A 16,037-nucleotide genomic window follows, 5' to 3' on the forward strand; every position below is an offset into this window, starting at 1 on the left:
CTTTTTACTAGTTTGATTCATCCCAAACATTAAAACCCAAATTATACTGGATTTGGATATTTGGGGCATAATTTAAACTGATTGGCTAAATTTTAATTTTTGTTCCATGGCAACAACTATTTGTTTCAGCCAAATGTTACATTTTTAACTCATTCAGCACACTGCACTTTATCAGTCCTTACTAGCTTCCCCTCTCAAAAAAAGGTACACAGTGCACACTTAGACTTTCATAACAGCATACAGTACCAGTTACATTTTATACCTGCAGAATAATTGTTTTACAAACAAGCGTAAATGTGCAATTTTAATGACTAAAATAGTGTTTTAATTGCTCAACAGTCCTCTCCATATGGGGCTGGATCCAGGGAAGAACGTGCTTTGTGAACCAAATGTTAAGGAAAGATGATGACACAGTGAGGTCATTTATCAACACCAGCATCCTGTAAACTAGCTAATAAAGTAAATAACTAGAAACATTAGAACTGTCAGCAGAGAAGACTCTGTGGTTGCTGGAAGAACTTTCCAGATTAATCCAAATTTTGAACAGTCCTACCCCTCAGGCATTTCATATGCATATTCCAGTTTTTCTTTAAACTAACACAAACATTTCATTAACTACACCATCTTTTATGGTGGTAACTTCTAGACTCAATGTCTCAACTACCCTATAATCCTAAAAAAGTAATCCTTAATTACTTTAAGTTTACTGCCTTCCCTGATAAGGAAAATAGACCCTTCTATTCTACATCTCAGCTCCTCAATTTTACAAACAATTAAATCTCCTCTTAGTCTCTTGTGCTCAAGCACTGTACCTACTGTTCCATCAGTTCTAATAAAACATTCCTGCTCTTATTCCATACCTCAGTAATTAAAGGAATTGTCTCATTGTCCTACTTAGGGAATCTGAACATGCATTTCAAAGACTCCTCTTTCTCTTTACTTTAGTACTAAATCAAACTGCAATTACTTCAATGCAAGAGACCTGATAGCTAAGGTCATCTGCCTTACCTATGATATCCCAATCATGCCCTATTATAGAAATGTGAGTCAGGGATAGACAAGACTGGCATCTTAATATTCCAGGGCGTACATGCTTGAGGAAAGATAGAAAGGGAGGCACTTATGGTTAGAGAAATAGGATAGTTATACCTAGGGAAGATAATCCTGGGAGACCATCCAATGATGGAACTGAGAAATAAGAAAGATGATCATCTTGTTGGAATTGTATTACAGCCCCACCTAATAGTAAGCAGGAAATGGAGATACAAATATGAAAGAAGATCTCAGATGTCTGAAAGAATAATACAGTTGTAATGGTAGGGGATTTTAATGTTCCGAACATTGACTGGTACTGCCAGTGTTGGAGCTTGGATGGTGAGGAATGCAATTACTGTTAGAAAACTTTAATAGTCAATATGTGGATGCACTTATTAGAGAAGGACCAATACTTGCCCTGTCCTGTTTCCCAATATAAGCTTGAGTGACTGAAGTGCCCGTGGGAAACACTGAGGCAAGTGATCATAAACTTGAAAATAATTATGGAAACAGATGAACCTAATCTGAAAGTTAAAGTTTACATTGGAGTAAGGCCAATTTTGATGATATTAGACCTTTTTGAAAGTTGATTGGGGGAGGCGGTTCAAAGATAAAGGAACAGTTGGGAAGTAGGCGGCCTTCAAAATAATGAGACGACAGTTCAGAGACTGAGCTCCTATAAGTGTGAAGGGCAAAGTTGGTAGGTGTACAAAACTAGAGACGAGAGAAATTGAGGCTCTGGTCAAGAAAAAGGAGGCATACATCCCGTATAGACACCTGGGATCCAGCTAATTCCTAAAGGACAATAGGAGTAAATTTGTGGGAAATCAGAAAGGCAAAAAGGGGACATGTGATAGCTTTGGCAAATAGAGTTAAGGAGAATCCAAAACGATTCCATAATACATGAAGGGCAAAGGTGTAATTAGGGAGAGAATAGGCCCATTAAAGAGATTTGTGGCAGGAATATCAGTTCTTGGCAAATACTCCGTAGAGTGACTGGAACAAAGACTGGGACACAGCTCTTCCATAAATCTGACCCAAACTCTGGATCAGATGATACGTGGACAACATTTTGGTTATCATTAAAGAGATCAGAAATCGAGAACACCAGATACTCAACACCATGCTCACAAGGATCAGATTTACTAGAGGAGGAGGAAACCAATCAACCATTTGCGGATGCAATGGTAGAAAGAACACCACTGAATGCACCACAAAAGTATACAGATTAGATTAGATTAGATTAGATTACATTACAGTGTGGAAACAGGCCCTTCGGCCCAACAAGTCCACACCGCCCCGCCGAAGCGCAACTCACCCATACCCCGACATTTACCCCTTACCTAACACTACGGGCAATTTAGCATGGCCAATTCACCTGACGTGCACATCTTTGGACTGTGGGAGGAAACCGGAGCACCCGGAGGAAACCCATGCAGACATGGGGAGAACGTGCAAACTCCACACAGTCAGTTGCCTGAGGTGGGAATTGAACCCGGGTCTCCGGCGCTGTGAGGCAGCAGTGCTAACCACTGCCACCGTGCCGCCCATAGGAAAGCCACACCCAACCAGGTCCTGCAATCCAACAGCAGCCACCCGAACACAAGAGAAGCTGCATTAGGACCCTATTCAAAAAAGGGCTACAACACACAGCAGTACTCCCTACCTATGAAGGGAAGGACACCACCTCTAAACAGTATTCACCAAGGATGGATATCTCTACAACTTCATCCGCGGATGCCTGGCAGAAACAATGCGAAGACATAACTCACTATCCACGCTACCTTACATTAAAAAAATCTGAACTGACAGCCAGATTTCTCCAACTATTCAGATTCATGACAGCCCATAAACTGACAACCACGTTCAGACAAATCAGGATAAAAAACCCTATACCCATCATGTGCAAGACAAATTTAGAACGTAGAACAGTAGAGATCCTCAGTGTTGTGCTGACTTTATACCATACTAAGATCAAACTAACTTATCTTCCACGTGCCTATCGTTTAAATGCCCCTAAAGTATCTGACATGTATCAGATGAGGGGTTTATCACAAGATGAGGGGTTTAGGCCTATACTCTAGAATTAAGAAGAATGAGGGGAAATCAAATTGAGATAATAAACAAGGTACGGATAAAACAGACATGGAGCAGATATTTCCTCTTGTGGGGCACTCTAGGATGAGAGTTCACAATCTTGGGATAAGGGGTAGCAAATTTAAATCAGTTGAGGAGAAACTACTCCTCCCAAAGAGGTTGTGATTTTGTGGAATTCCCTACCCCAAAGTGCAGCGGATGCTGGGACAGTGAGCAAATTTAAGGAGGGGTTAGACCGATTTAATTGGCAATGGGTTGCAGAGTTGAGAGGAGACACCAGGAAAACCGGGTCAATATCAGCCACGATCGAATGAAGAGCAGACCCGATGGGCCAAATGGCCTAATTTTTCTCCTATACCTTATGAACTCTTGTTCCTGCATGGGTGTAAGGCAAGATCAATGCAAGGTTAGATCCTGCGACAAAGTTCAGGTAACTGAGGCAGTCCTGAACAAAAATGTGGATCTCTTACAATTTACAAGATGCCGTGCAAAGACTACACAACACTATGACGGACAGGCAGACAGACAATCTACATTCACAAACACCAACTAGCCACTGAATGCCATGACCAGCCATGACCTTAGTACCACACAAATGACAAGGACCACAAATTCAACGGTGACAACACAATGATTACAGGACAAGCAAACAAAAATAGCAAGAACAGAATCAAATAAATTCCAGAACAGACAGTACAACAGCACTTCACAGGAGGCTCCAAGGCACTGAAGTCACTACACAGGGGATGAAACATCTGCAAATCAACTTACGAGCTCGGCGAAAACACCCACAACCACCACAAGGTCAATACTGGACAGAGGTGTTAAGAATTAGGCTATGACAGAACATAGCTGAAACTTTATTGCTGGAACAGCACAGCAGGTCAGGCAGCATCTAGGGAACAGAAGATTCGACGTTTCGGGCACATGCCCTTCTTCAGGAATGAGCAGAGAGTGTTCAGCAGGAGAAGATAAAAGGTAGGGAGGAGGGACTTGGAGGAGGGGCGTTGGAAATGTGATAGGTGGAAAGAGGTCAAGGTGAGGGTGATAGGTCGGAGTAGGGTGAAGGCCCGTGATCCCAGTCTGGTTCACTGTGATCCTGACCTAATTAAATGTGATCCCAGTCTGCTTCACCGTGATCCTGACCTAACTATCCGTGATCCCAGTCTGCTGCACTGTGATCCTGACCTAACTATCCGTGATCCCAGTCTGCTGCACTGTGATCCTGACCTAACTATCCGTGATCCCAGTCTGCTGCACTGTGATCCTGACCTAACTATCCGTGATCCCAGTCTGCTGCACTGTGATCCTGACCTAACTATCCGTGATCCCAGTCTGCTGCACTGTGATCCTGACCTAACTATCCGTGATCCCAGTCTGCTGCACTGTGATCCTGACCTAACTATCCGGTGAGTTGAAATGCTGTGCTACAGGGTGGTTTGGTTGGTTCGTCTGGGTGGCCCAGAGGTGCTCCCTGAATCGCTCCGCAAGTAGGCGGCCTGTCTCCCCAATATAGAGGAGGCCACACCGGCTGCAGCGGATGCAGTAGATGATGTGGGTGGAGGTGCAGGTGAATCTGTGGCGGATATGGAAGTTTCCTTTGGGGCCTTGGAGAGGAGTGAGGGGGGAGGTGTGGGCGCAAGTGTTGCACCTCCTGCGGTTGCAAGGGAAGGTGCCGGGAGTGGTGGTTGGGTCGGTGGGGGGTGTGGATCTGACAAGGGAGTCGCGGAGGGAGTGGTCTCTACGGACAGCTGATAGGGGAGGGGAGGGAAATATATCCTTGGTGCTGGGTCTGTTTGGAGGTGGCGGAAGTGACGGCGGATGATGCGCTGTACATGGAGATTGGTGGGGTGGTAGGTGCGGACCAGTGGGGTTCTGTCCTGGTGGCGGTTGGAGGGGCGGGGCTCAAGGGCAGAGGAGCGGGAAGTGGAGGAGATGCGGTGGAGGGCATCGTCGATCACGTCGGGGGGGAAATTGTGACAGAACATAAATGTATAGGAACAGGGCCTTTGATGCATAATGTTGTACCAATCATGATATCAAATTAAACTAATCCCTTCTACCTGCCCTTGGCCCACAACCCAACATTCCTTACATGAGCACACAAATATGTGAAAGTTCTTTAAATGCCATCACATCTGCCTCCACCAGGACAACAGAGGAGATTATAGTGACAAGCAAAGCCAAAAGAAAGGGAAGAGATGACTTCACAACCTAAAAAATAGTATTAAAATCAATACGAAGTCTGAAGATGTTCCTCCAGTTTGCACTGTGATTCACTGCAGCATTGCAACATGCAGAGGACAGACAGGTAAGCAGGATGCAGTTTTAAAATGACTGGTTATAGAAGGTCAGGGTCATGTTGGTGTACAAACTGGAGGTGTTGTGCAAAGCAGTCACTCAGTCTACATTTGACTTCTCCAATGTCCAGTAGGCCATAAAAGCAAATTACTGCGGATGCTGGAATCTGAAACCAAAAGAGAAAACGCTGGAAAACCTCAGCAGGTCTGGCAGCATCTGTAAGGAAAAAAAAGAGCTGACGTTTCGAGTCAAAGCTTTGTCAAAGGGTCAGTTTGACTCAAAACGTCAGCTCTTTTCTCTCCTTACAGATGCTGCCAGACCTGCTGAGATTTTCCAGCATTCTCTCTTTTGGTTCCAGTAGGCCATGCTGGGTACAGCAAATGCAATAGACCAGATTGGTGGTGCTGAAAATGTGTTGCTGGAACAGTGCAGCAGGTCAGGCAGCATCCAAGGAACAGGAGAATCGACGTTTTGGGCATGAGCCCTGAAGAAGGGCTTGTGCCTGAAACGTCGGTTCTCCTGTTCCTTGGATGCTGCCTGACCTGCTGCGCTGTTCCAGCAACACGTTTTCAGCTCTGATCTCCAGCATCTGCAGTCCTCACTTTCTCCTCATTCTTTTAAAGCCAATTTGCTCACAGGACAATCCATCCATACCAAGGATCATCCTAGCGAACCTTTTCCGAATGGCCTCCAATAAAACAAATGTGCCCTATACAGCTTTACAACTGTAGAGAAACTTATAGACTCTTACTGAAACATTGCACTGCATTCAAATACAAGTAGCAATGATATCAGTCCACGATAGTTAACAGAGTCCAGTGCTACTACCAACAATTCATGGTATGGGCAATTGGGAAACTGATATTTTGTTATTTCAAGATCAAGACAATTTACATTTCAAAAGTATGACTTCTTGTTAACAGATAATAGAATATTAGACACACAGTCTAGTTGCATTGTTCTATGATCAAGAAATTGATGAAATCTTCCATATGCTGTATCTATTCCTGTTGCAATACAATAGGGAAAAAAAAAAAGTGAAAAAAGAACTAGGCCTGAAAAGCTCAGCAAACACTTTTATACAAAAGTTAAAAACCCTATTCCTTCTTAGAGCACGAGCACAGATAATGCCACAGAATTCGAAACGATCTTGAAAATTTTTCAGTTTTCCATAATTAGAATGAAAAAATATTCATGTACATCATCTTACATAGAATTTAGTCAAAGGTAAATTTAAGAATTTCTTTGTGCAGAGTGTTGGAAAAGTTTAGGGACGGAATTTCAGAACTTAGGGCCAAATCACATGAAAGTCCAGCGGTCAATGGTAGGATCCTGGCAAAGTGTGTGCTTGTCTGCATGTGCTTGAGCATAATTTTGGGAAGGGGGGGGGGGGGGAGGAGGAGGAATTATGGTAGTGACCTAGGCATAACAGCCATATTAAATCTGTTCAAAGTTTGTGCGAAGATTTGTAGCTCGGGTGCTCGTTGTTGTGGTTCTGTTCGCCGAGCTGGAAGTTTTTGTTGCAAACGTTTCGTCCCCTGGCTAGGCGACATCATCAGTGCTTGGGAGCCTCCTGCAAAGCGCTTCTTTGATGTTTCCTCCGGTGTTTATAGTGGTCTGTCCCTGCCACTTCCGGTTGTCAGTTTCAGCTGTCCGCTGTAGTGGTTGGTATATTGGGTCCAGGTCGATGTGTTTGTGGATGAATGCCATGCCTCTAGGAATTCCCTGGCTGTTCTCTGTCTGGCTTGCCCTATGATAGTAGTGTTGTCCCAGTCGAATTCATGTTGCTTGTTGTCTGCGTGTGTGGCTACTAAGGATGGTCGTGTCGTTTCGTGGCTAGTTGATGTTCATGTATGCGGATTGTTAGCTGTCTTCCAGTTTGTCCTATATAGTGTTTTGTGCAGTCCTTGCATGGTATTTTGTACACTACATTAGTTTTGCTCATGTTGGGTATCGGGTCCTTCGTTCTGGTGAGTTGTTGTCTGAGCGTGGCTGTTGGTTTGTGTGCCGTTATGAGTCCTAGGGGTCGCAGTAGTCTGGCTGTCAGTTCTGAGATGCTCCTGATGTATGGTAGTGTGGCTAGTCCTTTTGGTTGTGGTATGTCCTCGTTCCGTTACTGAAATTACATTACACTACACTGTATATTTGTTTTTAAAAAGCATTTAGTGAAACACAAAGCATTCCTTTTTAAAACCAAAGATATGGTTAAAAGACTTGAGCTCTGCAGCCATTTTCTAATAGCTCTCATTTTCTGACTTCGGAGCTTGAGGCGTTGACCACACCTGTTGTGACTGCGTAATTTATTAAAGCTGTGTGTGGATTTAGTGCATGGATCAGCAATGTCATTACAAGAGAGAAAAAAATTAGACATGGCCCATTAACTATAAAATGTTCTATCACTGAAAGGATTACTAATAAAGTTATGCTGACAAGTGCCCCTGTGCATTTACATAACAGAAGGATTGAGAGAGAGAAATGAACAGGAGAACAACTGTATGAATATGCTTTTGACTGATCTGTGGACTGACCAAGTCAGTATATATAGTTATAACATATAGATAAACAAATAGTTATTTGATATCCAACAGTAAAACTCCATGACAGCACTGGAATAACATTCTATTGTTAATATCTTTAACCACAAAAAAAGCACAGCTCAAGAAAGCAATAAAATTAAGTACAAACAACTCTTGCCAGCTATTTCTTTACAATAGCACCAGTGAAATGTTAACTTTTTACATTCACTCTAAAACCATAGCAGTAGATTGATGAACAAAAGATGTGTGCAAACGAATAAGTGATTGACATGCATGATTTTGGATAACATCATTAACCATATCATCTAAGCCTGTGATCAGCAGAATCATACACCTGGATTTGAATTTCTGCTTTCATTTCTTGCAAGTATCGCTTTCCCAAATATATGTTGCAGCTTCTCTTTTGCACTGAAGCTGAAATTAAGAGGTAAGCATTTAATATCATAATAGCAGCTAAAGGTTGGGCTCAAGGATAACACCATGCAAACAAAATTATACCAAACCTCAGGAGTTATAACATATTGGGGATCAAAATTCCATCTATTTGAAAGTAGGTCTCATTTGTAATTGCTAAAATCAGTCAAACTTTGTTTTTGGCCAACTTTTCCTGACATCTTGGAGTTTGTATCCTGCATTTTACATGTATGCAAAACTACAAAGGAAGCAAAATTTGGGATTGATTATAAAAGGAAAATTGCAATGTAGAATGAATGAATTATAGTTATTTGAAAATCAACCTGTTTACAGATGTTATGACATACCTATGGAACAGGTGGGATTTCAATCCAAGCCTCCTGTGCCACAAGAACCTTCATAAGTTGATATGGAATAACATAATACTTCCTCCACCTACACTTGTACATTTGTGAAGTACCTACAGCTTCACATTAAATAGCTGGGTACGTTCACCAGAGTCAAGACATAGCTGAGATGTGCCTTTCAAATAACTTGAATAGAGTCAGAGTCATAGAGATGTACAGCATGGAAACAGATCCTTCGGTCGAACCCGTCCATACCGACCAGATATCCCAACTCAATCTAATCCCACCTACCAGCACCCAGCCCATATCCCTCCAAACCCATCCTATTCATATACCCATTCAAATGCCTCTTAAATGTTGCAATTGTACCAGCCTCCACCACATCATCTGGCAGCTCATTCCATACACTTCCCACCCTCTGCGTGAAAAGTTGCCCCTCAGATCTCTTTTATATCTTCCCCCTCTCACCTAACTGAAGTCCATATCGAGTTCTGGACTCCCCGACCCCAGGGAAAAGGCTTTGTCTATTTATCCTATCCATGCCCCTCAATTTTGTAAACCTCTATAATGTCACCCTTCAGCATCTGACGCTCCAGGGAAAACTGCCCCAGCTTGTTCAGCCTCTCCCTGTAGCTCAGATCCTCCAACCCTGGCAACATCCTTATAAATCTTTTCTGAACTCTTTCAAGTTTCACAACATCTTTCCGATAGGAAGGAGACCAGAAATGCACACAATATTCCAAGTGGCCTAACCAATATCCTGTATAGCCGCAACATGACCTCCCAACTTCTGTACTCAATACTCTGACCAATAAAGGAAAGCATACCAAACGCCTTCTTCACTATCCGATCTACCAGTGACTCCACTTTCGAGGAGCTATGAACTTGCACTCCAAGATCTCTTTGTTCAGCAACATACCCGAGGACATTACCATTAAGTGTATAAGTCCTGCTAATCTTTGCTATCCCAAAATGCAGCACCTCACATTTATCTGAATTAAACTCCATTTGCCACTTCTCAGCCCATTGGCCCAGATCCCCTTGTAATCTGAGGTAACCCTCTTCGCTGTCCACTACACCTCCAATTTTGGTGTCATCTGCAAACTTGTTAACTGTACCTCTTATGCTCGCATCCAAATCGTTTATGTAAATGACAAAAAGTAAAAGGGCCCAGCATCGATCCTTGTGGCACTCCACTGATCACAGGCCTCCAGTCTGAAAAACAACCCTCCACCACCCTCTGTATTCTACCTTTGAGCCAATTCTGTATCTAAAATGACTAATTCTCCCTATATTCCATGAGATCTAATCTTGCTATCAGTCTCCCATGTGGAACCTTGTCGAACACCTAACTGAAGTCCATATCGATCACATCTACTGCTCTGCCCTCAATCTTCTTTGTTACTTCTTCAAACAATGCAATCAAGTTTGAGAGACATGATTTCCCGTGCACAAAGCCATGTTGACTATCCCAAATTAGTCCTTGCCTTTCCAAATATATGTACATCCTGTCCCTCAGGATTCCCTCCAACAACTTGCCCACCACTGAGGTCAGGCTCACTGGTCTATAGTTCCCTGGCTTGTCTTTACCACCCTACTTAAACAGTGGCACCACTTTTGCCAACCTCCAGTGTTCCAGCACCTCACCGGTGACTATCGCTGATACAAATCTCAGCAAGAGGTCCAGAGTTCTCAGGTATACCTGATCAGGTCCTGGGGATTTATCCACCTTTAACCGTTTCAAGACATCCAGCACTGCTTCCTCTGTAATCTGGACATTTTGCAAGATCTATTTCCCTATAGTCTATATCTTCCATATCCTTTTCCACAGTAAATACTGATGCAAAATATTCATTTAGTATCTCCCCCATTTTCTGTGGCTCCACACAAAGGCCACCTTGCTGATCTTTGAGGTGCCCTATTCTCTCCCTAGTTACCCTTTTGTCCTTCATATATTTGTAAAAACCCTTTGGATTCTCCTTAATTCTATTTGCCAAAGATATCTCATGTCCCTGTTTTTCCCTCCTGGATTTCCCTCTTAAGTATACTCCTACTTTCTTTATACTCTTCTCAGGATTCACTCGATCTATCCTGTCTATACTTGACATATGCTTCCTTCTTTTTCTCAACCAAACCCTCAATTCCTTTAGTCATCCAGCATTTCCTATACCTACTAGCCTTTCCTTTCACCCTGACAGGAATATACTTTCTCTGGATTATTGTTATCTCATTTCTGAAGGCTTCCCATTTTCCAGCCAACCCTTTACCTTCTCTAGTAGGTACATCCACATACTGAATCAGAAAATTGTCTTATACACGCTTAAGAAATTCCTCTCCATCTAAACCTTTAACACTATGTCAGTCCCAGTCGATGTTTGGAAAGTTAAAATCCCCTACCATAACTACCCTATCATTCTTACAGATAGCTGAGATCTCCCTTACAAGTTTGTTTCTCAATTTCCCTCTGACTCTTGGGGGACCTATAATACAATCCCAATAAGGTGATCATCCCTTTCTTATTTCTCAGTTCTACCCAAATAACTTCCCTGGAATATGCTCCCTCAGCACAGCTGTAATGCTATCCCTTATCAAAAAGGCCACTCCCCCTCCTCTCTTGCCTCCCTTCCCATCCTTCCTGTAGCATTTGTATCCTGGAACATTAAGCTGCCAGTCCTGCACATCCCTAAGCCATGTTTCCATAATTGCTAATGATATGCCAGTCCCATGTTCCTAACCATGCCCTGAGTTCATCTGCCTTCCCTGTTAGACCACTTGCATTGAAATAAATGCAGTTAATTAGTCCTACCTTTTCCCTGCCTGCCCTGACTGTTTGACTCACGTCTGTTCTCAGCTGTATCAGTCTCACATTGATCCCTTTCTTCACTATCTCCCTGGATCCCACACCCCCGCCTTACTAGTTTAAATCCTCCCAAGCAATTCTAGCAAATCTCCCTGCCAGTATATTAGTCCCTTTCCAATTTAGGTGCAATCCATCCTTCTTGTACAGGTCACTTCTACCTCAAAAGTAGTAAAAGTAATTTAAATAATGTCACTGGTTATTTTATTTTAAAGCATCTTTGCATGGACTGTAAATAATCTTCCACTAATCAACAGATTCTTTACAACTCAATTAAGCTTATCTCCACCTTTTTAGAAATTTGTGGATTGCATGCACATCAGTTCCACATGAAAACTTTCCATAAAGTAGTTTTGCAATGCGGGCGAAATTAACTTTTGAATATTATCTGAAAGAAAGATGGAATACACAATAATACAAATTCCTTTTCAAGACTGTTGTAGATTGCATAATAAAAAGGAAGCAAAAATGTTCGGATCCATCAACTAACTAAAGTTCAGCTCTCTACATTTAAAAATTAGATCAATATATTTAATTTTTTTCAAAAAAAAAGCACTCAAGAAAGAAACGGGCTAAGTCACAAGAGGGATGGCGAGCAAGGTTCTGGGACCCACTGGAGTTACAATCAGCTGTATCGTCTGTGCGTTCCAGCCTAGCCCATCCCCCGCCTCTCCTCCCATCCCCTCCCCCTTCTTGTATTTACACACTGCCGCTTTCAACCTTTTTTTAGTTAAAGATATTGCGCAGCGAACATATGCCACCACCGCAACGAAAACAAAGAAGGATCAGGGGCGGATTTGGAAGTGGAAGTAATCGCAGTGGCGCACAGAAGGCCGTGAATATTCGACACAAAAAAAAATCGCCGTAATTAACAAAGAACGACAATGCTAAGAGCCGTTACCCGCCCCCCTCCAGAACACATATTTATACATCTGCAATAAGAGGGAGGCTCCACTAATTAAAGGCGCAAAGACCCTCCCACCAAATTCACTACTAACCTGACAGAAGCGCTGGCAGTAATCCCCGGAAGACTGCACAGACACGCCGAGCTCCAACAACTCGTTGGCCAGCTCTCGTAGGTTGTCCGTCAGGCTTTTAACGTCCGCATCTACCTCCCTGTCCGCCATCTTTCTGCTGCGCTCGTGCCCGTTACGCGCCACGCTGTGACGTCCGCTACGCTACGCTGCTGGTTGGTCGATTTCCACGGACCTCAGGAGTGGGGAAACCGCGAAAATGGCGGTACCACGTGAGTGGGTGTAGGCGTTGTCATCAGGTTTAAGCTCTTTCGAAGGTAGGAAAGGAAAATGACCGTAGGTAAGTATATTGCCGGGATCTTGCGTAACGAAATAGTTATGGTTTCGCTTACATTTCAGAGGCGAGACGTATGACCAAAAAGATGCCAAACACGTTGAAATATTCGGCGTTTCAGCCTTTTAAATGTAGAAGTGAATTTGAGGTGACCATACCTCTTGAACTTAAATTTCACTCCGAAACAGTAATATCTCTCCAGTCTGTAAACTTCTCAATGCGTAGAAAGATATGCAAGTACCAATAGTGAAGCAAGTTGTAAAAACAATAGTTTAATAGCGCATTTTAATATATACAACAAATTCATATACTGGAGCTGTTCGTACTGTTCTGAACACTTGGAATCGTCAAGCAATAGAAGCATTTGTGAATTCCCCTGATTGGCCTGAAACTACACTATCTCAGGAAATAGGTCTTCATTGATGAGACGATTCAGGTATTTGTGAACATCCTCCCACAAAGTCCTCTGGTTGCCAGAGAATGGTATTTCACCATTGTCAGAAAGTGAAAATAGTACTAGCTATTCATCCCAACATCTGAGAATTTGAGACTATCAGCGTTATATCTCTACAGGTCATTCTTCATCTATTGGATAGCCAAAGGCCATGGGACCCCCATGGCTTGTGTTGATCTGTGAAAAGCTTTTGACTCCAACTAAAAAGCCCTTTGGAAAATCCATCGCACTTGAATGCTCAGCAAAATCTGTTACTATCCTGCCACTCCAACATTATGGTATTTGAGCAATCAATTGGAACTGATTAGATACTAACCCCCTTTTCTATGTTGAGAGTCCAAGGTTGTGTGGCTGCATCATCTCGCTTCACTGTCTACCTCAGGCTGATAATGGAACACAGCTGTGACAACTTCCAGAATGGTTTATGGCTGAGCTTCAACTCTGAATCTTTATCTTAACAGGCTGAGGGGCAAGAGTCACATGACTATCTAACTATCTACTACTTGTAATATGCTGACGACTTGGAGAAAGTGAGGACTGCAGCTGCTGGAGATATGCTGACTACTGTGCTGTTTTGGGCCCGGTTTCAAGTAAATTTCACACTATCTTTAACTTCTTCAGCTCTGCACATAAAACATTCCTCAACATTAGCTAGACCAAAAATCAGCCTACAGCCCACCCTAGCAAACCACTTACATTTCCATTATTATATTATTATTGGTAGACACTGTAGAAGTTACTGAAGTCTTCCCATATCAAAAATAAGATTCAGCACAACTAGCTCTACCAGTATACGGCTTTAAAATTTTGCAAACGGGTGTTTGACGACTGGGATCTCCAAAAGAGGACAAAAGGATTAAATTTTTAATGATTCTTTATGTATTGTAAAAGGGGTCGGGTCACCTACTATAACCATTTCCTGGTGCTGGAGAATTTGAGCAGTCCCTCCACGGGATGCTCAGTCATGCAGGGCAGGGCATCATTGTGAGGGTTGGTGTGGATTTGTTGGGCTGAAGGGCCTGTTTTCTTGCTGTAAGGTGTCTAATCTAATTTTTAAAACATGAAGAGATGGTATCAAGCTCAAAAAGATGCAATGCATGGAAATTGAAATACAGCAGCCTAGGAGAGATAAGAGTATGCAATGAATGAAAAAATATAGGAATATAGCAAATATACTTGCAAAGGAGAACAGCAATTAAAAATTAACTTTAGAAACTGCTATGAATTTCTGTCTATTGAAAGCAATGGGTGGAAATCTCCTAGCCCTTTAATGATGTGGCCAATGGTGAGTTTGTTGGGAAAATACAGTGAGAATGGCAGTGATGAGACTTTTGACATATAGAAAGAGTCAAATTCTGCAGCCGAGCTTTGTATGGTGAAGCGTGATTCTCACTAGTGAGCAGCAAGAGGCATATTTGCATGTACTTTGTGCCTAATCTCACCTCATTAATAAGCATTTTCCTTTTCCCTCAACTGACAGAGAACTAGACAGAGACAAGTTGTGATCTGTATAAAATATTGGTCAGGCCACAACTAGATAATTGTTCTACCAGTTCTAGAATCCATATTATAGGAGGGATGCGATAGCACTGGAGGAGATTTACCAGGATGTTGCCTGGCTGGAACTTTCAGTTATGAAGAAAGATTGGAGAGACTGGGGTTGTTTTCCTTTGAGCAGAAAAGATTGAGAGAGACACCATTGAGATGTACAAAATCGAGAGGTATCGACATAGAACAATACAGCGCAGAACAGGCTCTTCGGCCCTCGATGTTGTGCTGACCTGTGACGTATTCTCAGCTCGTCCCTCTACACTATCCCAAAATCATCCATGTGCTTATCTAAGGATTGTTTAAATCTTCCTAATGTGGCTGAGTTGACTACATTAGCAAGTATGGCATTCCACGGCCTTACTACTCTCTGCATAAAGAACTTGCCTCTGATACCTGTATTAAATCTATCACCCCTCAATTTGTAGTTATGTCCTCTTGTACAAGCTGATGTCATCATCCCAGAAAAACATCTTTCACTGTCTACCCTATCTAATCCTCTTATCATCTTGTATATCTCTATCAAACCCCCCCTTAGCCTTCTTCTTTCCAATGAGAACAGACTCAAGTCTTTCCTCATAAGACCTTCCCTCCAGACCAGGCAACATCCTGATAAATCTCCTCTGCACCTTGTCCAATGCTTCCACATCCTTCCTGTTATGGGGTGACCAGAACTGTACACAATATTCCAAGTGTGGCCGCACCATCATTTTGTATAGTTTCAACATGATATTGCGGTTCTGGAACTCAATCCCTCTACCAAAGAAACTTAACACACCGTATGCTTTCTTAACAGCATTATCCACATGGGTGGCAACTTTCAGGGATCGATGCACATGGACTCCAAGATCCCTCTGCACATCCACACTACCAAGAAGCTTTCCATTGACCCAGTACTCTGCCTTCCTGTTATTCTTTCCAAAGTGCATCACCTCATATTTAGCTGCATTGAACTCCATTTGCCACTTCTCAGCCTAATTCTGCAGTTTATCCAAGTCCCCCTGCAACATTCTTCCAAACTGTCCACTACTGCACCAACTTTAGTGTCGTCTGCAAATTTACTAATCCATCCACCTATGTCTGCGTCTGTCATTTATAAAAATGACAAACAGCAGTGGTCCCAAAACAGATCCTTGTGG

General features: G+C 42.6%; 1 protein-coding gene and 1 long non-coding RNA gene across 2 annotated transcripts in view; one reads left to right on the forward strand and one right to left on the reverse strand.

Moving 5' to 3' along the window:
• Positions 1 to 12,818, reverse strand: part of LOC122552938 (zinc finger protein 292-like) — a 193,982-nt gene extending 181,164 nt beyond the window's left edge. The window contains exon 1 of the mRNA XM_043696213.1: positions 12,587 to 12,818. Within this exon, the coding sequence (XP_043552148.1) occupies positions 12,587 to 12,715 (129 nt within the window). The 5' untranslated portion in view covers positions 12,716 to 12,818. The remainder of the gene's footprint in view (positions 1 to 12,586) is intronic.
• Positions 12,816 to 16,037, forward strand: part of LOC122552939 — a 13,257-nt gene continuing 10,035 nt past the window's right edge. The window contains exons 1-2 of the long non-coding RNA XR_006312559.1: positions 12,816 to 12,902; positions 13,812 to 13,940. This is a non-coding gene — a long non-coding RNA (uncharacterized LOC122552939). The remainder of the gene's footprint in view (positions 12,903 to 13,811; positions 13,941 to 16,037) is intronic.

The sequence above is a fragment of the Chiloscyllium plagiosum genome, chromosome 9, assembly GCF_004010195.1.
Source record: "Chiloscyllium plagiosum isolate BGI_BamShark_2017 chromosome 9, ASM401019v2, whole genome shotgun sequence".
Taxonomy (NCBI): Eukaryota; Metazoa; Chordata; class Chondrichthyes; order Orectolobiformes; family Hemiscylliidae; genus Chiloscyllium; species Chiloscyllium plagiosum.